At 35.8% G+C, this 23,500-nt stretch overlaps 3 protein-coding genes across 3 annotated transcripts; 2 read left to right on the top strand and 1 right to left on the bottom strand.

Annotated features, from left to right (window-relative positions):
* Positions 4,270–13,219, top strand: LOC18613685 (DNA mismatch repair protein MSH6). Its single transcript, XM_018127583.1, has 21 exons — positions 4,270–5,394; positions 5,764–5,860; positions 6,173–6,278; positions 6,360–6,413; positions 6,491–6,565; positions 6,757–6,825; positions 6,952–7,035; positions 7,483–7,677; positions 7,863–8,410; positions 8,490–8,619; positions 8,860–8,951; positions 9,065–9,243; positions 9,317–9,519; positions 9,625–9,726; positions 10,146–10,308; positions 10,579–10,868; positions 10,942–11,079; positions 11,412–11,491; positions 11,583–11,682; positions 11,941–12,070; positions 12,581–13,219. Exons 1-21 carry the CDS (start codon positions 4,530–4,532, stop codon positions 12,829–12,831), a joined length of 3,951 nt encoding a protein of 1,316 aa, XP_017983072.1. The 5' UTR covers positions 4,270–4,529; the 3' UTR covers positions 12,832–13,219.
* Positions 13,438–16,131, bottom strand: LOC18613684. Its single transcript, XM_007051026.2, has 7 exons — positions 15,839–16,131; positions 15,651–15,722; positions 15,029–15,108; positions 14,614–14,764; positions 14,009–14,089; positions 13,835–13,930; positions 13,438–13,690 (listed from the first exon to the last, which is right to left on the bottom strand). The coding sequence occupies exons 1-7, from the start codon at positions 15,971–15,973 to the stop codon at positions 13,616–13,618; spliced, it is 690 nt and encodes a 229-aa protein (XP_007051088.2). The 5' UTR covers positions 15,974–16,131; the 3' UTR covers positions 13,438–13,615.
* Positions 21,933–23,454, top strand: LOC18613682 (universal stress protein PHOS34). The gene is made up of 4 exons (XM_007051024.2): positions 21,933–22,310; positions 22,715–22,824; positions 22,929–23,047; positions 23,155–23,454. The coding sequence occupies exons 1-4, from the start codon at positions 22,127–22,129 to the stop codon at positions 23,237–23,239; spliced, it is 498 nt and encodes a 165-aa protein (XP_007051086.2). The 5' UTR covers positions 21,933–22,126; the 3' UTR covers positions 23,240–23,454.

Genomic DNA, 23,500 nt, shown 5'->3' with positions numbered 1-23,500 from the left:
TTTGAGGTGAAAGAAATCTTAGAAATAAATAGCTTTAACAAACGTAACTGTAATAAACAATTTGGTGCCTCTTGTTTCGTTGGCAGATTTCTTTAATGGGGCTAATACCTTATTTTGTGAAGAGATAGCTAAAAAATAATAAACCTCCAAGACTAATTTCTTTAGATCGGTAAATAATATTGTCTTGCTATAGCACAACAATGTTTATGCGATGACAAAATACACTCAATTTTTTTTATGTGAAAAATAAAATTTACAATTTAATGATTTGAGAGAAATAAACTCTTATTACATCGTTTATTATCAAGATTTAAACTCTGATAAGCGGATTGTCAAAAAAAGTAAATTCTTCATTTGTAAAAAAACCTTTGTTCGTAGTAAAGTCAGTCAATACATTTTTTTCTCTAAAAACATGACGAACATGGACATCCCATTGACCATGAAGTAGACTCTGAATTAGGTTCGAACTGAAACATGGATGAATCGACTGGGAAGTAATGGCTTGTGTCACAAGTTTATTGTCAACTTGAAGATCAATCTTTCGATGATGCAAGTCCCAAGCTAGGCTTAATCCCTGATATACTCCCAAAGTTTTGTTCGATAAGCCGTGCATTTCCCAAGCCGGAATGCGAATCCACCTTGCCATTCACTTGCAAAATTTTGAAGAACACCACCTATAGCTTTAGTTCAACAGATCGACGATAAGTGCCATTTGAGTACAAAGAAAGCCATCTTGAAGGAATGGACCAACCAATAACTATTTCCTCTCTTTGATTTGCAAGGAGCCTTCACCCTCAACTCAAAGTTATATGTGTTAGAAAATGAGTTCTATCGTGCATAGATATATTTAACGCTGTTATTTGCCCCAGGTGGTCTTTTGTTGCGAGAAGGAAAACAATCACGTATAAGTGGGTCACGTGATTCATTAACTCACATAGCATCGTTTTTAATGTTTCAAGTTTATATAGAAAATGTGGCTCTTTACAAGAGACAACGCTTATTGATTGTGTTTGGGTCAGAACGGTACTTTGAATTTGCTATAGGAGTAGTTATAGGGCCCACGTTTCATTTTTTCATTGGTTTATTGTTAGATTTTTATTCAATGGTTTTCTCTTTGTAATTATATAATAACCAATAGTTGCCTTTAAAAAGGTAAACTTTTTATGAATATAGATATCTGGGTGTTATTCTTTATCTTCACTATTCTCATATATTCTCTCTCCATCAAAATTTTTGATTTATTTTTAACTTGATATATTTATCAAAAAGCAAACTTTCTCATGGTATTAGAGCCCCTTAATGAGCTTAAACTACCAACATCTTAAAACCAAAATATGTCAAATAAATATCTAACATTCCAGACAGTATTACCAACCAAAAGCTTTTCATAGCATCCTCAAATTTTATTGCTACTGCAGCTCCAATATTCTCAGGTGAAAATTATTCAATTTGGGCTGTCAAAATAAAAATCTATTTTAAAATATTCAATTTCTGAGATATTGTGGAAATAGGAGGTAAACTCTCGAAATTAAGACAATCAAACCCAACCATAGTGAAACAACATAACCCAATTAAAACAACATAGTGAAAAAGTTTCTAAAAGATTTAAAGTATTATCATGCATTTACTCTACTATGTCCGACATAATTTTTATCAGGATCATGGCTTGTGAGGTAGCAAAGAGGCTTGAGACAAATTGAAGGATGAATTTTATGGAAGCGACAAGACTAGGCAAATTCAAATTCTTAATCTACTTAAAGCATTTGAAGTATCAAGAATGAAAGAAGATGAAAGTGTCAAAGATTATATAAATGAAATTACGAAATTTGTTAACCAACTTAGATTGTTGGGAGAAAACTTGACTAAAAGAAAGATAGTTTATAAAATTATTGTGAGCCTACCAAAAAAATTTGAAGTCAAAATTTATTTTTTTGAGGACTTCAAAGATATGCCACAACTCTCAGTAACTGAGTTGATTGATACTCTTCAAGCCCAAGACCAACGAATAGCTCTAAGACAAGTAAATTCCATTGAAAGAGCTTTGGTTGCTAAAGCAAAAGAAAAAGGCAGCAATAGCAGTCATTTCAAGAAAAATGATTATGACAAAAAATAAAGCAAAGAAAGACACTAATGGAAGACAGGAAAAGGCAAAGCAACTAATGGAAGACAGGAAAAGGCAAAGCAAAGTTTCCTCTCTATCTTTATTGCAAAAGAAAATCATTTAGAAAAATCCTGTTGGTTTAAACCCAATGTTAAGTACAGATCACGCAACCAAATGGGTCATATGGAAAAAGTTTGTAAGGAAAAAGGCACGTGTAATGAAGAGAAAGCAACGGTGGTGGAACAACACGAAGAAGAAAATGGACTTTTGTTCATGGTGAGGAAACTTGATTAATTAAATAGAGTAAATACCTAGCTTATTGATAATGCTTGCTCCAATCATATAACAAGGAGAGAAGAAAATTTTATCAACCTTGACAGAAGCTATAAGTCACAGGATGAGATAGGAAATGGTGACTGCTTAGAAATTGAAGGTTTTGGAATAGTGGGAGTGCAAATCATAACTGGTAGTAAGTCAATTGTAGAGGTCATGTGCGCGCCAAAGGTAAGCCAAAGCTTTCTTAGTGTGGACCAATTGGTGGAAAGTAATTATATTTTTATGTTTAAAGACAAATGTTGCAAGATATGTTATGCAAATGGAAATGAATTGTTCATGGTGGGAATGCAAAGTAAATGCTTTCCCGTGAGCTGGATGAAAATAAGATAGCAAGCATACAAATGCATTTTATTTGACAAGCATACATCATGGTAAATTGAATATGTTCCTACTCATATTGTGTTGCTGTCCATATGGTATGCATTCCCTAAAAATGTAGCACCATGCTTCTCAACAATCTGGACTAGTAACGCTAGAGGAACCCAGTGACATTTAGGGTTAAAAGATTTTTATAAACATGCAGAATTGAACAGCAATCTTTCCCAAAAATAATGAAGTGAAAAGCAGTGTGGAAAAAGATATGAAATTTGGCGGATGAGTGTTTGGTTGATTCAACGTAATTAAAAATTTTAAAAATTGAATTAATTGAATTTTTATAAAAAAATAATTAAAATCAATGGAATTATAATAAAAAAGAGAAACCGACTTATTTCAATCAATTCATTGGATTATATCAATTTGAATGAGAGTATTTTTGAAGTATATTTTAAAAATATTAATAATATGCATATACATAACATATTTTTTGAGATATATTATAAAAATATTAATACACGCATATATAAAATATATTATTCAAATTTTTTTATAGATTCAATCGTAAATTTTGAACATAAAAATTCAATAGAATTTATTAAAATAATCAAATAAATTATTTTTCTGAAATAATTAATATCAAAATTAAAAAAAATTCTATTCGAATTAATTGAATTTAATCAATTTCGATCGATTATTTTACTTTGCACCGTTAATGTTCACTCCTAAATAATAATACAGTGACTTTTTTTTTTTGTTAAGTAATATGAATCCACGTGTACATATATTTTTATGATTTCTTGTTTCTATGTGATTTTGTGTAGCAAGGCCCCTTTTGCTTTCTGCCTATGCTTGGTAAATCTTTTACCTCTTGATTTACTTAGAATAGGCAGATTTTGAGGTCTGGATACTCAGGTCTCTAGCTGTTTTTGTTTCGCTATCTACCTGTTTTTTGTTATTCATCTTCTAAATTATGAAACTACAAGCCTTTCAAAGGGAAAAATAAAGAAAGAGAAGAATGAGGCCAACTAAACAAGGGAAGAGAGGTGCACCAAGGAAAGCAGTCTTCTCCTCGACGTCGTCGTTTTTCTCGTAGTCTTGGTCTCTGATCGACAATGAGTAGCTTTTCTCGAGCTCGAGGCTTAATGGAAGTCCTTAAAGAAACAGACATTTAACCGCCATTAAAAAGGAGGATATCGGGAACTGAGGAGTTATTTTAATTTTTTAGGTAAATGGAAGCGAAATTCGGAGAATTAAAGTTCGGGGACGGTGGTGTAGCGGCAGCTGGCAAGTGAGCCTTGAGGGTGGTAGAGTGCTAACACCAAACGGTAAAGTCGTTGGGTTGGTGCGAATTATTTAGATCTGCCAACGTCATTCCTCGGCTTGGCTCAGGTCCTCAGGACCACCTACGGTCCATTTATTTGGGTTGTCTTTGGGCCCATTTGCAGTCCAACTTTTAAACTCTTTTTAATAATAATAATAATAATAATAAGTATATGAGCGTACGGTCAGTAGCCCACAAGGATGTGCAGTGCAAACTGCCCTGCATTATCCCGAGTTCCCGCCAATGAAAAACCCTGATCAGAACATTTCCCGGGAATTCCCGCCTTATCTTACGCCTATATTCTTCCTTGCCAATGAAGGAGACATTGACGCCGCTTCACCTTTTATTCCTCTACACTTTTAAGAAAAAGTAATCACACTTTATTTTCCCAATTGTCTGTCATTTTGCTTTAAGTTGCTCTCTTTTTTATTTTTTATCAATTAATCGGGAAAAATGGCATCATCGCGTCGGCAAAGCAACGGTAGATCACCTCTCGTTAATCAACAACGGCAGATTACTTCCTTCTTCTCTAAAACCAACTCACCTTCCCCTTCTCCTACTATCTCCAAACAGACCTCTAAACTCAACCCTAACTCTAAACCTAATCGGAGCCCAAGTAAAAGCCCAAGCCCCAGTCCGACCACTCCGTCCCCCGTTCAATCCAAGCTCAAAAAGCCCCTCCTAGTTATTGGCCAAACGCCCTCCCCGACTCCCTCGACGCCGGCCGACAAATCTTACGGCAAGGAGGTTGTTGATAAGAGGATTAGGGTTTACTGGCCGCTGGATAAGGCGTGGTACGAAGGTGTGGTGAAGTCTTTTGATAAGGAATCGGGTAAGCATTTGGTTCAGTATGATGATGCGGAGGAGGAGGAGTTGGATTTGGGGAAGGAGAAGATTGAGTGGATTAAAGAAAGCACGGGAAGGCTTAGGCGATTGCGGCGAGGGGGTTCTTCTTCGGTTTTTAAGAAGGTGGTGATTGATGATGAGGATGAGGGCGTGACAGAGAATGTGGAGCCAGAGAGTGATGATAATGATGATGATTCTAGTGATGAAGATTGGGGGAAGAATGTGGAGCAGGAAGTGAGTGAGGATGCCGAGGTGGAAGATATGGATTTGGAGGATGGGGAAGAGGAAGAAGAAGAAAATGAGGAGGAAATGAAAATATCGAAAAGAAAAAGCAGTGGAAAGACTGAAGCAAAGAAACGGAAGGCGAGTGGAGGAGGGAAATTGGAGTCTGGCAAAAAGAGTAAGACGAATGCAAATGTTAGTAAGCAAGAGCTTAAGGTGTCTTTGGTGGAACCTGTGAAGAAAATAGAAAGTAAGTGGCGGAGTTTCTTGTGTACTATTCTTTTAGTTGATTGTGTTTGAAATGAGAGATTAATAATTAAAATTTTCTTCTCTTTGGGAGATGAGTGAAAACGAGTATGTTTTAGTTAAAGCCAATGAGAGTTGGGGTTATTTCCCAAGTTCTTGTTGTAGCGAATATTTTCTGCTATATCTGTTCATTTTTTATGGCTGCTATCTGCATAGAAATTTATTTAACCTCGGCTTATGTTAACTAGTCTATTATTCAAAATTTTTTTGACATATAACAGATTATTTTCCCGTCTTTTTTTCTCCTGCAGAATCCACCTTAATAAATGATTCCAAATCTTTGAGTGCTGAAGAAGTGAATGTTTTACTGCAGGTGATAAGGCATCTAATGGTTTTGATAATGCTTTGGTGGGTGATGCATCAGAAAGGTTTGGTAAGCGTGAAGCAGAGAAGTTGCACTTCCTCACACCGTAAGTTCTTGTTTTGTTCTTATAATTTCCCTCAAGTGACATAGAATCTGCAAAAATATTACTATGCCTCTAGGATTTGAAAACATATATGCAGGCTTCCTTAACTAATTAGGTTTTACTAGTTTAGCCATCCGGTGTCTTATGCTGCAACCATCTAACCTATTTGATTGCCAATTAGTTAGTAAACATCTGCTTATGACATTACAAAGTGCATATAAGCTTGCTAATTGCTTTAGATTTAGAGGGAGATTGTTAACTCTAATGTAAGGAGGACCCATGTATTTAATGCTGAAATGTATTTTGGAATTGAAGCAAGGAGCGTAGGGATGCAAATAGAAAACGTCCTGAAGATGTAAACTACAATCCAAAGACTTTATACTTGCCTCTTGATTTCTTGAAGAGCCTATCAGGTGGCCAGGTAAGGGCATTCAATTGTCAAGTACTTTGAAAAACCCTTTTTTTCCTTGGCTTCTATCAAATGACCTATTTTACCTTGCAGAGGCAATGGTGGGAGTTTAAGTCAAAGCATATGGACAAAGTTCTATTTTTCAAGGTATGGCAGAGTCTACTCTAATTTATTGATGTCATTTGTCTTGTAAAGTCATTTAACATTTACCTTTGTTGGAGCAGATGGGTAAATTTTATGAACTTTTTGAAATGGATGCTCATATTGGGGCAAAAGAACTGGATTTGCAATATATGAAGGTATGGCCTTTTCTGTGTTCTTTCAACTGAAACTGGAGTGTTGTTATTTTTGGCATCGGAATTTTGTTTCATGGCCAAGGGGAAAAGATATAGAAATGAAGCAGAAGCTCCTTTGTTATCAACTCTTTAACAAATTTATTTTCCTGATATTTCTTTTTCACTATTCCTCTTACATTTACTTTCATATTTAGGGGGAACAACCTCATTGTGGATTTCCAGAGAGGAACTTCTCTATGAATGTGGAGAAATTAGCTCGAAAGGTTGGTCCTATGTATTTTTATTCTAGGTTGTAGTTCTCCCGGATGGGCTTTGTTTTGATTGCATATTTTTTATAAGCTCAATTTGTGCCATGGAGGAAACTTTACTCTAGTTTATTGACAGAACAGGGTTATCGAGTTCTTGTAGTAGAGCAAACTGAAACTCCTGAACAGCTGGAGCTTCGTCGGAAAGAGAAAGGTGCCAAGGATAAGGTCCGCATGATATAACAGAAGATCAATTTATTTTTTTTAAATTGGTTTTCCCATATTTTTCATTTTTGCCCAGATTGGCCATTGAATAACTGTACTTTTCTCTAAACTTTTGCTAATGTGTTGATTATCTATTGTCTCTGTCTGTCTAGTTGTCAAATATCATATTATCATGGTCTTAGTAGCATACTTAAATGTCTTAACTTTTCTTAGATATGTTGCTGAGGACTGTTAGATTTTCATCTGGCTTCTGGCTAGATGGTTAATGGCTCATTTCAGTCATTTGATTTACCATATATTTATTATATGTTTTTTGGGTAATATATTTTAGTTTTTTATTTTCTAAATTTGTTATTTGTCTTTGGGATACTTCTTTTGGAATTGCTTGGGAAGGAGAATTTGGTGTGGTTTGGAGCTGTATAGTCATTGATATTTTTCAATGTGTTTTAGGTTGTCAAACGTGAAATTTGTGCGGTGGTTACAAAAGGAACACTAACTGAGGGAGAGATGCTCTCAGCAAATCCTGACCCTTCTTACCTCATGGCAGTGACTGAATGCTGTCAAAGTTCAACAAACCAGAATGAGGATCGTATTTTTGGTGTGTGTGCCGTTGATGTTGCAACTAGCAGGATTATTCTTGGACAGGTCAGGACCGTTCCATTTATAATAATGTTTTATTTATGCCTCCTTTGTTCAGATCTGACCAGTAGTATGACTTGTTCCCTCTAAATAGAAAGTGCTTTAACCAACAGGATTTAAAAATGTTCTGCATATGTGATGTTTTTCATTTTATATTAAAGGGCTGATCTGCTCTGGCTTTCTGTTTCCAGTTTGGGGATGATTTTGAGTGCAGCGGATTGTGTAGTCTATTGGCTGAGTTGAGGCCAGTAGAAATTATAAAACCCACTAAACTGCTCAGTCTTGAAACTGAGAGGGCGATGTTGAGACATACAAGAAATCTCTTAGTGAATGAGTTGGTCCCATCTGCAGAATTCTGGGATGCGGGGAAAACTGTTTGTGAAGTTAAAAACATCTACAAGCGTATTAATGATCAATCAGCTGCTAGATCTGTTAATCATGTGGGTCCGAATGCTGCTAATTCTTGTGAGGGAGATGGGTCATGCTGCCTGCCAGCTATCCTTTCCAATCTACTGAGTGCTGGTGCGGATGGCAGCCTAGCACTCTCAGCTCTTGGAGGCACTCTTTATTACCTAAAACAGGCTTTTCTAGATGAGACATTACTTAGATTTGCGAAGTTTGAGTCACTTCCGTCCTCTGGTTTCAGTGGTATTGCTCAAAACCCCTACATGCTTCTTGATGCTGCTGCCCTGGAGAACCTTGAGATCTTTGAAAACAGCAGAAATGGAGACTCTTCTGGGTAAGTGTGCATCCACTTTAAATGTTAAAAGTTGTAGTAGTTCCAAGCTTATATGTAGGCAATATATTTGTCTGTGAAGGACACTCTATGCACAATTGAATCACTGCGTGACAGCATTTGGGAAAAGGTTGCTAAAAACATGGCTTGCTAGACCATTATATCATGTGGATTTGATTAAGGAACGCCAAGATGCTGTAGCAGGCCTAAAGGTGAGTTTCTCATAAATATTCTGACTTTTTATATTTTACTAAAATTGATTTGCAAACTGAAGGTGATTACTTTTTTATTGGGTTGGGGGGGGGGGGGGGTGTTGAATTTGTCTGCATAACTATTTACTCAATTTTCAAACATTCAGTTAAACTGATTAGTGTTAGGTCTTAATCTGAATCTGTGGCCCTTTTCATGATGTTTACTGCTCTGTTTACTATGTTGTCTTTTCTGCTTTCTAGGGTGAAAATCTATCATATGCACTTGAATTTCGAAAGGCATTGTCCAGGCTTCCTGACATGGAGAGGTTGCTTGCACGTATCTTTGCTAGCAGGTAAAGCTTGGATAGAAATGCATGCTCATTAATATGTATTTCATTCATGTTGCATACAGAATATCTTGAGCATTGCTTATTAGTATTTAAATTCTTATTATGTTTGAATGCAGTAAAGCTATTGGAAGAAATGCAAATAAAGTTATTTTATATGAAGATGCAGCAAAGAAGCAACTCCAGGAATTCATATCAGCTCTACGTTGTTGTGAATTGATGGTTCAAGCATGTTCTTCCCTTGGTGTCATTTTAGAAAATTTGGAGTCTACTCAGCTTCATCATTTGTTAACAGCTGGTATTGTAAAAATTATTTTCTTATATAGTTTTGCAAATATCATCTGGCAGCTTATATTTTTGACTTTGCGTAGGTAAAGGTCTTCCCAATATCCATTCAATTCTTAAGCATTTCAAGGATGCCTTTGATTGGGTTGATGCCAACAATTCTGGACGTATAATACCTCATGAAGGAGTTGATATGGAGTATGACTCTGCATGTGAAAGAGTTAAGGAGATCGAATCTAGTTTGACTAAGCACCTCAAGGAACAGCGCAAGTTACTTGGAGATTCATCAGTAAGATTTCTGTTCGGAAATGCTTGGATGTTCTGATGGTATAAGCAGTAGTTTACTTCTTGAAATGTCTTAATAAACTTTCTTTGATATGATCATCTACTACAGATCACCTACGTCACAGTTGGAAAAGATGTATATCTATTGGAAGTGCCAGAAAACTTGCGCGGAAGTGTCCCTCGGGATTATGAGTTACGTTCATCCAAAAAGGTAATTTACTTCCATTATGCATAAATGACTCCCTCTGTATGTTAAATATAAGATATTTTATCCAGTTGTTAATAGATTTCTGTTGTTATAGTACTGTCTAACAATGTTATCAAGAATCTTGCCAGAGTTGCTGCAGATGTGTTTTGCTTCTTGCTCATTTACTATTCTTAAACGTTTCACTTTGTACCTTGCCAGAGTTGTGTCAAAAATTATTCAAAATTTAGAAGTCGTGTTTAAATTTTGATGTTCATTTTTCAATTCGTGTCATCCCTTCAGATTTTTTGCTTATTAGTTTATAACCTCTGCTTGAAAGAAATCTTTTGCTATGATTAGTATGTCAAGATTACTTTGAAAGTTGATCAAATTAGAAGTAATTCTTGAATCGAGTTTCTTTGTAATCTCCTGCCTGACATGTACAGGGTTTCTTCCGGTACTGGACTCAATATATCAAGAAGGTCATTGGAGAACTCTCACAAGCTGAATCTGAAAAGGAGATGGCTTTGAAGAACATTCTCCAGAGGTTAATCGGACAATTCTGTGAGGATCACAATAAATGGCGGCAGCTAGTTTCAACAACAGCAGGTATGCTTGCCCACTTCTAGGCAAATTTGGCTGAAGCTTGGTTTCACGTTTCTTTATCATATAATCCAGTAGATTTCTTGTTATAGCACTGCTCAGCTTTAAGCTTTTTTTAAAATTTATTCCCTCTATACAATACAAACATTTATACTTGTATTTCTAGTCTATAACTTTAGTTCTGCATGTAATGACTGATTCTAAAGGAATAATTGAATTGAATGCAATATAGGTTGATTTACTTTGCATATCTCAGTTGGTGGTTGCATATTGCAGAACTGGATGTACTGATCAGTCTAGCGATTGCAAGTGATTTTTATGAAGGGCCAACATGTCGTCCTCTTATCTTGGGCTCCTCATGTTCAAATGAAGTGCCATGCCTTTCTGCAAAAAGTTTAGGACATCCTATTCTCAGAAGTGATTCTTTAGGCAACGGTGCATTTGTCCCCAATGACATTACTATTGGGGGCTCTGGTCATGCAAGTTTTATCCTTCTTACTGGCCCTAATATGGGTGGAAAGTCTACACTTCTTCGCCAAGTTTGCTTGGCTGTGATTTTGGCCCAGGTAAAGTTTTGGTTCTTGCTAATTCTAGGTTGTTTCATTATATTCAATGGCCTTCACGCTTGGTTCTCCCCAGGTAGGAGCCGATGTCCCTGCAGAACATTTCAAACTATCTCCTGTTGATCGAATCTTTGTCCGGATGGGTGCCAAAGATCATATTATGGCGGGACAGAGTACATTTTTAACAGAGCTTTCAGAAACTGCATTAATGCTGGTAATTTACTTCATTCTGATTTAAAGAAATCCATATATGTGAATTTGGTTAGGATTGTGGCATTTCATGAAAAGTGACTTATTTTGTATTTCTTCACAACTGTTCTTATCATCCTAAACATCCTTGCTGAGAAAACTATATATGTGCATGTTTTCATTTATACAAGTATTGCCATTTCTCAATCTACATGAGAAGAAATTAGTGTTTTATTTATTTATCAGGTTTCCAGTGTATTTAAGCATTGTCCAAATTATTCATTTTCCTTGATAGATGTAGAAATTGTTGATTTTACCATTTAATTTCTGTGAACATATCCATGATGGTTAATGCAGTCTTCAGCAACTCAACATTCACTTGTGGCATTGGATGAACTTGGACGTGGAACATCAACTTCTGATGGACAAGCCATTGCGTATGTTGCTTTTGTATTTAACATGTTCTTTAAATGTTTGTGTGATACTTTTGACTTAGTCTCAGTTCCTCATTTTTCAATTTCTGTGTAGAGAATCAGTTCTTGAACATTTTGTACACAAGGTGCAGTGTCGAGGAATGTTTTCAACACACTATCACCGTTTGGCTGTGGACTATGAAAACAATTCCAAGGTATGTCTCTGCTTCTTCTGTTGGATAACATTTTTTGGAAACTGAAGTTAATTGTGTTTGTACGTGAGGAGTTATATTAGGTGCAAATAGAGTGAATAACAAATTATAAACAAGTTCAGTAAAATTTTTTTGAAGTCATATGTGTCATTTATTTTGAGTGAAAATTTGTGGTTGTATGGTCAATGACTCAGTTATTTTCATGGCTTTTCAACTCTCTCCTATTATGTTCTTCATTTTTTTGCCCCATGTTTTATACAGGTCTCTCTCTGCCATATGGCATGCCAAGTTGGAAATGGAGTTGCAGGTGTGGAAGAAGTTACATTTCTTTACAGGTTGACCACTGGAGCCTGTCCAAAAAGCTATGGGGTGAATGTTGCACGACTAGCTGGTAAGGGTCTTCACTTGTAATATTAGTTCCCCCTTTTTGTGGACCTACATTTGGACTTTTGGTGATGGGGCTCATTAGCTTCAAAGGTTGCTTATAACTTTGATACAATGAAAAATATAAAATGGAGACTCACTTGAAGAACTAGAGGGTTGAAACTATAACAAAGGACCTTGCATTTACTTGTCCGACCAAGGATGTGGTATTAATTAGAGTACGTTTGCATTATAGAATTCATGTGACACATCCCATGTACTAGAAAAAGATTTAGCTTTTTGCTGAAATTTTCATGAATGGAGTACATATTCACAAAAAATTGGACAACTTCTGTTTATTAAGAATCTTTTGCTCTCAAGGACATAGAGGTGTGAGCCTATTGAATAAATCTTGTTCATATAAGTTCTTTGTTTGTAGAGAATCCACCGAATGAATTTTTCAAACCATTAATTAATTAATTGCAACAATTGAGCATTTGTTATGATAAATTGCAGCTCTGACTAGTAACTATTTCAGGGCTTCCGGACTCAGTACTACTGACAGCTGCTGCTAAGTCTAGAGAATTTGAGTCTGCGTATGGGAAACACAGAAAGGGATCTGAAGACGACTTGCCAATGCAAAGTTGTGCAGATAAGATGGTAGCTTTTATTCGAGAATTGATCAGCCTTACAGCAAATGCAAATTGCTTAAACACTTACGAGGATAGTTGTATCAACTCCTTGACCGAACTTCAACATAGGGCAAGGATACTTCTGCAGCAACATTAATGGAATCTTCTGGATGTATTTCATGTCTGCGGAAGTAATTCGACAGTCGTTGACGTTTGTAGACTATAGAGTATTTCTTCGGGGCTGCTGGAGTATTCCTAGTTTTACCGGGTCATTATTTCCCCATTTTTAGTGATGTGAACCAGCATCTATCCACATCCTGTTTGAGCAATTAATGTGAATGCTACTATTCCCCAACATTTTGGTAAAGTTTAGCTGGGAAGGAGAAATAATATTAGTTGGGTTGAGCAACCCCTACGTAGCTGGAAAGGGTCAAATGGGTTGACCATCCCCTTATGTACATACAGTAAACATTTTTGAGAGAATTTATTGACGTGTTTGTTTCTTGAGAGTAATTTTACTATATGCATTCTGGTTGTAATGTCAATGAAGCAGTTTAAACCAAGAAAGGGAAAGGTTGTTGGTCACCCTACACCATTATATGTAAAATTTCGCTGATCAACTGACTTGTTTCGAAAGTAAATATAAATTAATCAGAAACTTTGTGATAAGTTACCAAGTTAGGCCATTCATGGTACTAAGATAGAGCTGCCAGGCCTTTTTTTAAATCTCTTTATTATAGTAGGAAATGGGTTGGTGGATTGGTAGAAAGTAAAATCTGTTAATAATCCTCCATTTTTAAAAAGTAAGCTGCCTCATCAATCTGTAGGCAAAAGCACTATTTATGATTTTTCAATTCATGCCAAAAAATTGGAGACAAGATGAGCATCAGTGTAATGCTCAGATACAAATGGAAGTAATTAGAGATAATACAGTAAGAGAGTCAGTTGGTGTGGAGTTGCTGTTGCTGCTCAACATCGTCTTCATCGTCAGAGTTGGAGGTCTCCTCGTCAGACTCCTGTTACAAGAAGCAAATGAATCGAATTAGATGCAGCCGGCATTTATCTGGAAAATCGAGATTGTAAAACCTCCATTTCAAAATTTGTAAGAAACCCAGGTCGATACAAAAAACAAAAAAGTGGAAATGAGAAAGGAAACTGACATGATAATGTCGCCTAATGCTGTTTTGAACAGCTGTAATTGTCCGAACCAATATATACATTGGGAGTAAAATTCCAGTAGCTCTTAAAAAGAGTATCTGTAAAATATGCCAAAATTAGTCCTATGACGGTGATAGTAGCTTTAGGTAATCTACACATATAAAATGGATACTTACGGTAAGGAGTGCAAATGGGTAATGATCAGTTTCGCCATTGAGCACTGCAAAGAGATGTTTGACGAGCAAGACCGCAGTAAACTGCCAAGTTATTAACCATTATCAACGTCAGCAACTTTAAACTAAAACCAATAGCAACAGAATCATCATTCTCTCTCAAAGAGGGAGGGGGTGGCTACTGGGGAGGGAATAAAAGTGAAACTAAAAAATTTCAGCTATCCGTTACCCGTGGGTAGACTGTTTTCCACAGTTTGTTTCCCTTTCAAATTTCAGTTGTAGGAATGGTTGGCCCACTTTTTTGGCTGTGGTGCAACCCATCATAACCGTCGAAATTACTAAATTATAGGTGTAGTTTGAATTACACACTACACTAAAGTTACTTGTACTGATTTTAATATTACAAATTAGGCATACCCTCTTCAACTACCAGCGTGGTTGCCACTTCAAGAAAATAGTTAACCCCATTCTTTCTTATCGTTCCCCCACTTTTGTACCTTTGAAAAATACTTAACACACACACACACAAAACCATTTGTTTAAATGATGATCTCTTGGAGTGATTTTCACCTAAAGGTTGAAGGTTCTAATTAGGAATGAAAACGTACAGTGAGGGCCAGTGATCGGCAGCAAGAGGCGCCTCTGTCAGCAGCAGAAGTACATTGAGAGAAGTCATTCTCGACGTTCATTCCTTCGGCTAAGGCCACCAACCTTTGGTGCTGTGGCTCAAGCTCTCTTCTTGGAATTTGTAGGCTATCTCTGAGACACAAACAATTCTTTTTTTTTTAATTTTTAATACTAAATAAATATAAAAGAGACTGCTTAAAGAATTGCAGGTTATAGTATGAGCAACTAGGCACGTTTGCAGAACAATAATTAGCGGAAAAGCATGTCTGGCTTTTTAGATTAAATTACAACACTTTTTATATAAAGATGATTTCATTTTTGTTAAAGTGAAGCAATGTTTTTTTATTACAGCACCAGCTGGCAAGCCACGCGGCTTTACCAATAAATTAAAATTACCTGATGGTTACTGCAGCTTCAATCAGCTGAGACTTCTTTGAAGGTGCTGTTACTGTTACCGTGTATCCTGGTCCATAGTCCTGCATGTAAGAAGAGATTTGATATTTATTAACTGCAAATTCTAATATATAATTAAGTTAAGATTAAATAAATCTCTGGGAATAATTTGTTTTTTCAAATAAAACAATCATAGCAATAGTTGTTTAAAACATTCTTAAAAGAGAAGTCCAGGAATCTGAGGGTATTGACATTTGATATTTAAATGAAGCAATGGAATCATAACTGGAAATCATTAAGATTTTAGTTTAGTTTGTTTAATAATGAAGAATCCAATAAAACATTTTACAATCCGCTGAATCACATGGAAGAAGAGAAGGGAGACTTAGCCAAAAAGAAAAGTTGAACAAACAGGACAAGTTTTGGACGCCCCCAAAACTCAAAAAACAGAACAAAGAAAAAGGAAAAGAACGATGAAAACAGAGTTTGAGAAAACAAAACATCCTGGTGAACAGCTAACCCAGTTTGACATCAAAGACAGAAGCGTCAAATTTCGTTTTGGTAACTAAAGCTTTGGAAAATGAATACATCTTCTTTAATTTGTTCTGATCCTTAGAAGTCGAACCTGAAGACAAATTTCACAGGTTGTGTTTCCCTTCTCGTTACACCATCTCTGTATACAATCTCTATGTGCAAACTGAAAACAGCAAAAACAAAAAAGGAATTAATCATCAAAACAGAGGAAAACCCAATGACCAGAATCTGGAAATAAGCATGAAAAAACACCAACGAGAAGAAAAAAAAAAGTCTTACCTTAACAGTGCCAGAACAAGCGCAAGGAGCTTCCAAGCTCTTAAAGCTTTCAAATTCTTCGTCATGGCAAATTCTACAGTGTGAAATTGAATAATTCGATGATAAATCATCAACAAACACAACAGCATCCCCCATTTCCTCTCAGCTTTCCCTTTTGTTTTTGAAAACTTAACTTTTTCTTACGGATGTTTCAAAATTTGCTCTCCTCTGTTTTCCTTTTTCAATGTCTCTCCTCTCCTTCAGAGACTGGACTTTAAATATGAGAAACAGAGCTCGAAATTCCAGAAATGCCCCCCTGTTTATCTTAACTGATAAATTATTAAATATTTTTGCTTGGCTATTTTATTTCCCCTTATTTTATTATTTTATTTGGCTTTTTTTTTTCTTTTTTTGAATGAGAAAGACTTGAGTAAACCGTGACGCGGTTTTTAGCCGGTTGTGAAAGCTGTAACTGGAACGCTTTGACTTGCTTTCAATCAAAACAAAATTTAAACATTCAAAGGTCAAACAGAACTTAAATCCAGGAAAATAGTAAACCTTTTTTTTTTTTGCAGTTATTTGTATTTGGATTAATACTTGCACAAGACAATGTAATTTGTGATGAAGTAATAGTACATTTCGATTTTCATCCTTAAAATGGAAAGGTTGTTGGAGTCTTTTGAATGAACCTTGATGTAGATAAGGTATATGCTAAATTGGTAAGAAAATAATTTATAAATAATAAAAAAAGAAATCTGATTTGCTGTTCTTAGGTAAATTTGAAAAAGAACAAACAAGTCGCCTTTTCCATTAAGAAACCCCACATTTTCGTGTTCTTATAGTAGTTCCTTGGCATTGGAACAAGGATTCCTTGCTTGTGCACCGTGAAACAAATAGGTTTATGCCTTTGATATTTTTAATTTAATATAATACTAATCGAATGTCATAAGTAAAATATAATATTATGTAAAATGTAGAAAAATAATATTCAAGTGGATATTTGGATTTAAAAATTAGGGTTCCGTTTGATTATTTTTTTTATTTTTTATAAAAATATAAAGAGTAAAAATATCAATTAAATGGAGCAGAAACATTTAAAATTAGATAAATATATTTTGCTATGAGAATTTTGAGAGTAATTTATTGTTCAATATTTATGGTCTTGCAAGGTGAGAAGAATAATATTGAAAAAAAAAATCAATATTGCAACTATTCCATATTAGCATGCATATAATATGGTTTTGATATAATTAATAGGTTGAAAAGAGCATTAGTGGGTGTTTGAAATTTGTTTTGACATATCATTTTCCACAATGTCATTGTTGTTAGTAAAGTGGGGGGCACTTTTCACGAGCTTTGCAATGTATATGGTGCCGTTTTAAAGGCACGAAAGTGATCAATTTCTTTTCCCAATCAAAATAATTGTAATCATCACGAATTAAAAAAGGAAAGGGCAAATTTGGGAATCTAGTTTTCCTACAAGGAGAAGTGACAGAATTATTGAGTTAATCATTATTAAATCACGATACGTCTTCATGTCCCCATGTCCAATTCAAATTTTTTTCCTTTTAGGTTTGAATTCGAGACGTGTGATCTAGAATCAACGACATTGGAACGCTCTGGCCACCAGAAATTTTAAAAAAGGTGGGCCCCACTTTTGAAAAACACTAAATGACTTTAAAATGAAAAAAAAATAACAAACGCGCTCACCGAAAAAAGCATGAGCAAAGAATAGCTGTGCTTCTCTTCCATGGGGCCCTCCTTTTTGACGCTCGATAATATTCTTTCTTTTCTACCTCTTTTTTCCAATCTCAAATTTCAAATTTTCAGATATTTACCCAAAAAAAATAATTACTAATTTTCTTATTATTTTTATTTATATTTAAAGATGCTGCCATTTGTTAAATAAATAAATAAGATGCTGACATTTGTGCTTATCCTTTCTCGACCTTATCGTCTTTCTTCAATTTGTTTTTCTCTCTCTTTGAAAGGCAATTTGGAATTGGATTTTTATCTAATTATTTGGCGGCTTATCATTTTTAAGGCTCACAAACGGCGGCGACGAAGGCACTGAAACTGAACTTTTTGGCTTTCAGGGAGGGAGGGGGCGATCAAGCTAAGTGGTGGGCACTAACCCTGAGCTTTGGTGGGGACACCATGGCCCACTTCACAAGACTCATCTCGGCCGTCCGTTTTTTCTGATTAGGCTAATGGGGCCCACGTCCTGGATAGGAATTTATAGACTTGCGTGTATGCGAGATCTTGCTGAGTTAATTTAATTAAAAGCTAACTCGTGCTTCCATCAAGAAAATAAAACCATTTTCTAAATTAGACTAATCATTTGGGCACAGAAGCTATCCGCAGGCCCAGCACCAATGCTTCTGTTTCTGCTGAACCGAAACAAGATATTTGAGGTCAGCTAATTTTTATGTATTAAATACTTTAATAAAAAGGCTATCCGAAGTTCGAATGATCAATTAACTCTATTTATTAACAAAAAGGAAATGAATGATTAATTTGATCCAATTATTATGAAGTGAATTTGAATATAATTTTGTGATTTCGCTAGAAAGGTGGTGAAGGCTATAATATATAGAGTTTCAGTTAGAAATATTAATGGAACTTGATAAGCGGTGGGAGGTTGTTGAATTCTTAGCTTAAAAGTGGGGGTTAATATGGGACAGATTAGTCAACTTGAGCTACTATTTTAGATAAGGTGGACGAGACCGTGTCTATAAAGTTTGCTATTCGGTTTGGTCGTATGAAAAAGTTCTAGCCCAGTATCTACCTTTGATTGAAACTGGGCTGGTCCATGGCTCCACGTATAGTATTGGTGACCACTTGGTGGCCAACTCTCCTACTCCCTGTCTAATATTTCACTCGAACCAATATCAAAATTATTACTGTACTCTGCATATTGCATGGTCAGAATTCAAAAGAGTAAACCAAAAACATTTAAACCTATGATCATCTCCACATATAGATACTTAATTACCAATATAAGTCAAAGACATGTGGTTCACATGTCATTATGCTTCATCAAGTTTACCACTGTTTAATCAAACATTTAATCAAGCATTTGACTCAATTCATCTTTATATTTAAAAAGTAAAAATAGAATTTCTCATTTGTCAAATAAGAGAAAAAGGAAAAGGTCTACCGTTGGCCAACACTAATATCTAGAAGGGAAGCTCATAGGTTTGCAGTTATGCCACAAAAGTTTATATTTAATGGTCATATGTACATTCCTTACATCTTTGTACATTGCTAACCGGAACATTATTTTCATTTGTCAAAACATTGAGTTGTGACCGGCTTTGTAATTTTCTTTAAGGCAAGTTAGACAGGAGACGACTTGATCTTCCCATCATGTTCTCTATCCTTTGCTTCATTGGTTCTGTTCTTCGAATTTAAACGTGTGTCTCAGCTCATTAATGCAACATGTATAGTTGATTGAATCTTCCCAATGTTTAGTTTTGGAATGGGAATGGAATTGTTGGGGGCTGCCGAACGGTATCATTGATGCAAATGAATTAAACGGCGAGGATCTGTACCAAGTGCTATCTATTCATGACCCTTTCTTCTTCTAGCCAAATCATCTCTCCAACAGGAAGAAAAAGAGAGGCAGAATTATATATATATAATCTTTTTTCTTCTCAGGAGTCAAGCACTACATCCAGATTTTCAGATGCCAGCAGTTCCTTTGATCCGATTCTCGTGCCTTCGCAGATCACTGTATGCTCTTATTTCTCATAGATCCAAATTTCATATCGAACAATTTATTTCGTTTCCCCAAATGTAGCGGTAAGAGTACAAGGAGCTGTTTTTCTCGTTGCATTCGTATGTCTTAACACTTGACCTTGGATAACATTGTACTTGGGAAGCCTGGAAGCAATCAATGAAACATAAGCGTTCTCTCGGAATCCTTTTCGACCCTCGATCGGCCTTCCAAATTTCAATTATATCTCGCATTATAGCAGGGTGACAAAGACACAACTGCCGCTAATCGGAGGGATTGAGGGAGGGAATCCAGCTTGAAGACCAGGAAAATATTCTAGACGTGGCTCCATTAAACTTTGTTTTAAATCTATATGAATGAATTCTTAGTTGCGATTAAACTACCAGCACCAGAGTTCTTTTCCTACGTGAAGTCTTGAGCTGGCATGAGAGAAATTAGGGAAGGAAAGAAGCCACACCCCCCTTGTTGAATTTATCAGGAAAGGACAATAAAAACAAACAAATTAGAAAATGCACCAACGGAGGCTGCAAATGGCCTACCTTTCAAAGGGTTGGATTTTGCCTTACATGCATGCAAAGGATAAAAACTTTATTAGTCTCTAATCAAAATAAAACTTTATACGCACTTTCTTATTATATCCGAAAAGCAAGTAGTAATCAAGAGATCGCAAATGGATTTACAACCCAAGACCATGTTGAGGTCCAGACGGGGAGACCGTGAGCTGGACTGGGTTGATGTCCTTCTTGGGCCGAGCAAAGACCTGCAAGAAGAAGAGAGACACGGGACAGTTTTTTTGTTGATAATGCTTTAAATAATGAAGGAGCAAATATATGATTGGAAATATCTATTATATTGCGTTACTCAGATTTAATTAATAAGATTATATAATATCTTATAGTCAGGTTCGTATAAAATTTGGATAATAAAATTCCCGTTCATCACAATTAAAACAAAGTTCAAATAATGATTTTAAGATATTCATTATTTGAATTTGACTATAGATAATAATTTTTAATATTAAATTTAATTATATATATTATTTATTATTTATAATTTTTTATAATTAATGTAATACTTATTAAAATTTATTAATTATTATAAATAATTTTTTATTTTTTTATGAATTATTTTTAATTTATTTATTTAACTTTCATTAATTATACCTTCCAATACAAGAAATTTAAGTGCTCTGACTGTCAATAGTAACTTTTTAAGGGCAGGTGCCAGGGGAGGCCTACCTTGGGTGCCACGTGTACACTTGGTTTATGAAGGGGTCTTACGAGCCTGCAATAATTGAGCTTGTAGCCCTATTCATAGCTATCCACGTAGTCTAGAGGAAGAAAAAATTGGATAGACAAAGCTGCAAGGCGCTAGCATTGCAGATGCTCATCTCAAAAAAACAAAACAAAGCTATTATCTAATCCTTCTCTTTAGATTATCCAACCATTAAGAAGATTAGATCTAAAGTAGTAGTGTTGCTCCAACCAAAACAACTGGCCAGTGGAAAGAAAATGAGGTGCATTTTTCTAGGCTTTTTGCAGACAAAGCACGGCGGTACCTTTTCTCAGCTTGCACACATAATAAACAACTGATTTGGACTATTACAAGGACTTGTCTTTCTTCCACCCGATCACGACAATTGCCATTTTACTATCTGCGGGGCCTTATCGAAATCCTGTTTCGACTGGATTCGAACCTAAAGCTTCTTTGTAGTTGTAGATCATTGATGAGGTCATACCAGAAAGTAGAAAACAATATAAACAGTTGAGCGTACAAATTCTGGCAGTTGGAAGTAGCCGGTAGATTCTATACTCACTCAAAACTGCAAATTTTTTCATCCTCAGAGTAGACTGCAAAGAATCAATGAATCTTATATAAAAAGTTGGTGCATATATACATAACTTTTATCCAATATGACTACTGCATATGTCAAGTTCAAAAGACATTACAATCATACATAAGTAATGGCACATAAGAAAACACATCGGTGAAAACAATTGAACTATCCATTTCATTTTTGGGCAAGGAAAATATCCACACCATTTCTATCTCTATGAACAACCGTAGCGTCATGCTGCGAATGATTGCAATAAGAATGACGTGGTGAAGCTCAACTTTTCTGGTCAGATATTTGCTCCTCCAAGGCTTAGCTTCAGCAAGATGTTGACCATGGAGATTCCTTGAGAAGGAATCAATGGGTCCTACAGGATGGGATTTTCCATATCCAACAAACAAGGCAAAAGCCTGACCTTATAGCTCACTACTCGCCTCACCTGCTTTCTAAAATCAATTTTGACTGGTTGTTTGCTTTAATTAATTACTTATTATATGATTGTGATTGCCCATTGGCCAAACAGTACGATTTTCTTAATAATTTATTCTGGGTTAAACTGGTTTTTCCAGGATACAGCCCCTTTCATTTCAAAAACCACGACCAGATACCACCCATAAATATTTGAGCTTTCATTTGCTTTCTTATCAACATCTTAAGGCCAATAATTCATCGGAGCTTCTTATATCAAAGTGTTGAAGTCAAAAAGAAGAGAGCACAAAAATCCAGAGTTGTAGCAATGGAAGCAGTGAACCTCAAGAAAAAAGAGTGCAAAATTGTGGTAGCCGTGGATGAGAGTGAGGAGAGCATGTATGCACTTTCATGGTGTCTCGGAAATTTGTTTTCTCAAAACACAACCAACACCCTTGTGCTTCTTTATGTGAAACCTCCACCTCCTGTCTACTCCTCCTTCGACGCTGCAGGTTTGCAACCGTTGCTTGTGTCTTTTCCTTCTTCCCTGGAAACTGTAACAAGTTTCTTATTACGAGAAAGTTGCAGCTTTCAGTGTGTTGTTATTACTCTTTTGAAAAACAAGTATTAATGCTCTTCTCCATTTTCCAATTCCTATGTATCTACTCGCAATTCCCTTTTCTCCTTACCTCAAAAAGGATAAAAGATTTTTCTTGCAATTGGCAAATTTTCCTGTAAGAGTTACTTCTTCCCCGAATTGTCAAATCAATTCTTGCTCTCTTAGCTAAACAAGTTTTCAATGTTTTTCCCTATATCAGAGATTAACAGGGAGGAAAATTTGTTCAACAACTATTATTCTCGCTGCTTATTCGAGGTTTTTGTATACCTACTGACCAGTCTGACCTCCTTGTTACAGGGTATGTGTTTTCCAGCGATGTGATCACAGCCTTGGAAAAATATGGCAGTGATCTGGTCAATTCAGTGATGGGAAGAGCCGAAACTATCTATTCAAAATTCAGCAGCAATGTAGGCCTCTTGTTTTGAAGTTTATGTTGCTTTATTTACCCTCTATGATTCAATTCGGTTCGGTTTATCATCTCTCACAGCTGTTACTGATTAACAACGTGCAGATAATTGTGGAGAGAATTGTTGGAAGTGGAGATGCAAAGGAAGTAATATGTCATACGGTGGAAAAGATCAAAGCCGATACACTGGTGATGGGAAGCCACGGTTATGGTTTCCTCAAAAGGTATAACAGCCTAAATAATTTCCCTCCTTCCACACCTTTCAACTTCTATACCAATTTGTTTCCAGGCAAGATAAAATAAGGATGATTTCCCCTTTCCAATTCTACAGGACGCTTCTGGGAAGTGTAAGCGATCATTGTGCCAAGCATGTTAAATGTCCAGTGGTGATCGTGAAGCATCCAGAGAAGATATAAAGTTTCTTCTCTGTTTTCTTCCTTGAATATTGTCAGATGGTTTCCACAAGGTTGTATACGAGTTAACTTTAATTAAATACCTAGGCACTACATCTTGCTTCTCAATTCTCATGTTCCACTTCTAGTTCCAAGTGTAATTTAGCAGTAATTTCCACGTAATGGATCGTCCACTAACACTAGCAGAAAATAGATAATGAGGACTGTGGTTTCTTATCCGAAGTGTGTGCTCATCGAAGGAAGAGATGATGTTTATTGGTCTGT

This window comes from Theobroma cacao, chromosome 1, assembly GCF_000208745.1.
Source record: "Theobroma cacao cultivar B97-61/B2 chromosome 1, Criollo_cocoa_genome_V2, whole genome shotgun sequence".
In the NCBI taxonomy this organism is placed as follows: domain Eukaryota; kingdom Viridiplantae; phylum Streptophyta; class Magnoliopsida; order Malvales; family Malvaceae; genus Theobroma; species Theobroma cacao.
The sequence above is the reverse complement of the archived record's forward strand: the minus strand, read 5'-3'. Positions and strand labels throughout refer to the sequence as shown.

Excerpts from the sequence above, each read along its gene's own strand:
- LOC18613682 (XM_007051024.2), top strand. The coding sequence starts at position 22,127 with ATGGAAGCAGTGAACCTCAAGAAAAAAGAGTGCAAAATTGTGGTAGCC. Across the intron at positions 22,311-22,714 it reads CTCCTCCTTCGACGCTGCAG|GGTATGTGTTTTCCAGCGAT; the intron begins GTTTGCAACCGT and ends TCCTTGTTACAG. Across the intron at positions 22,825-22,928 it reads ATTCAAAATTCAGCAGCAAT|ATAATTGTGGAGAGAATTGT; the intron begins GTAGGCCTCTTG and ends AACAACGTGCAG.
- LOC18613685 (XM_018127583.1), top strand. The coding sequence starts at position 4,530 with ATGGCATCATCGCGTCGGCAAAGCAACGGTAGATCACCTCTCGTTAAT. Across the intron at positions 9,727-10,145 it reads AGTTACGTTCATCCAAAAAG|GGTTTCTTCCGGTACTGGAC; the intron begins GTAATTTACTTC and ends TGACATGTACAG. Across the intron at positions 10,309-10,578 it reads GCTAGTTTCAACAACAGCAG|AACTGGATGTACTGATCAGT; the intron begins GTATGCTTGCCC and ends TGCATATTGCAG.
- LOC18613684 (XM_007051026.2), bottom strand. The coding sequence starts at position 15,973 with ATGGGGGATGCTGTTGTGTTTGTTGATGATTTATCATCGAATTATTCA. Across the intron at positions 14,090-14,613 it reads GCCGATCACTGGCCCTCACT|TTTACTGCGGTCTTGCTCGT; the intron begins GTACGTTTTCAT and ends ATAACTTGGCAG. Across the intron at positions 13,931-14,008 it reads ACCCATTTGCACTCCTTACC|ATACTCTTTTTAAGAGCTAC; the intron begins GTAAGTATCCAT and ends CATATTTTACAG.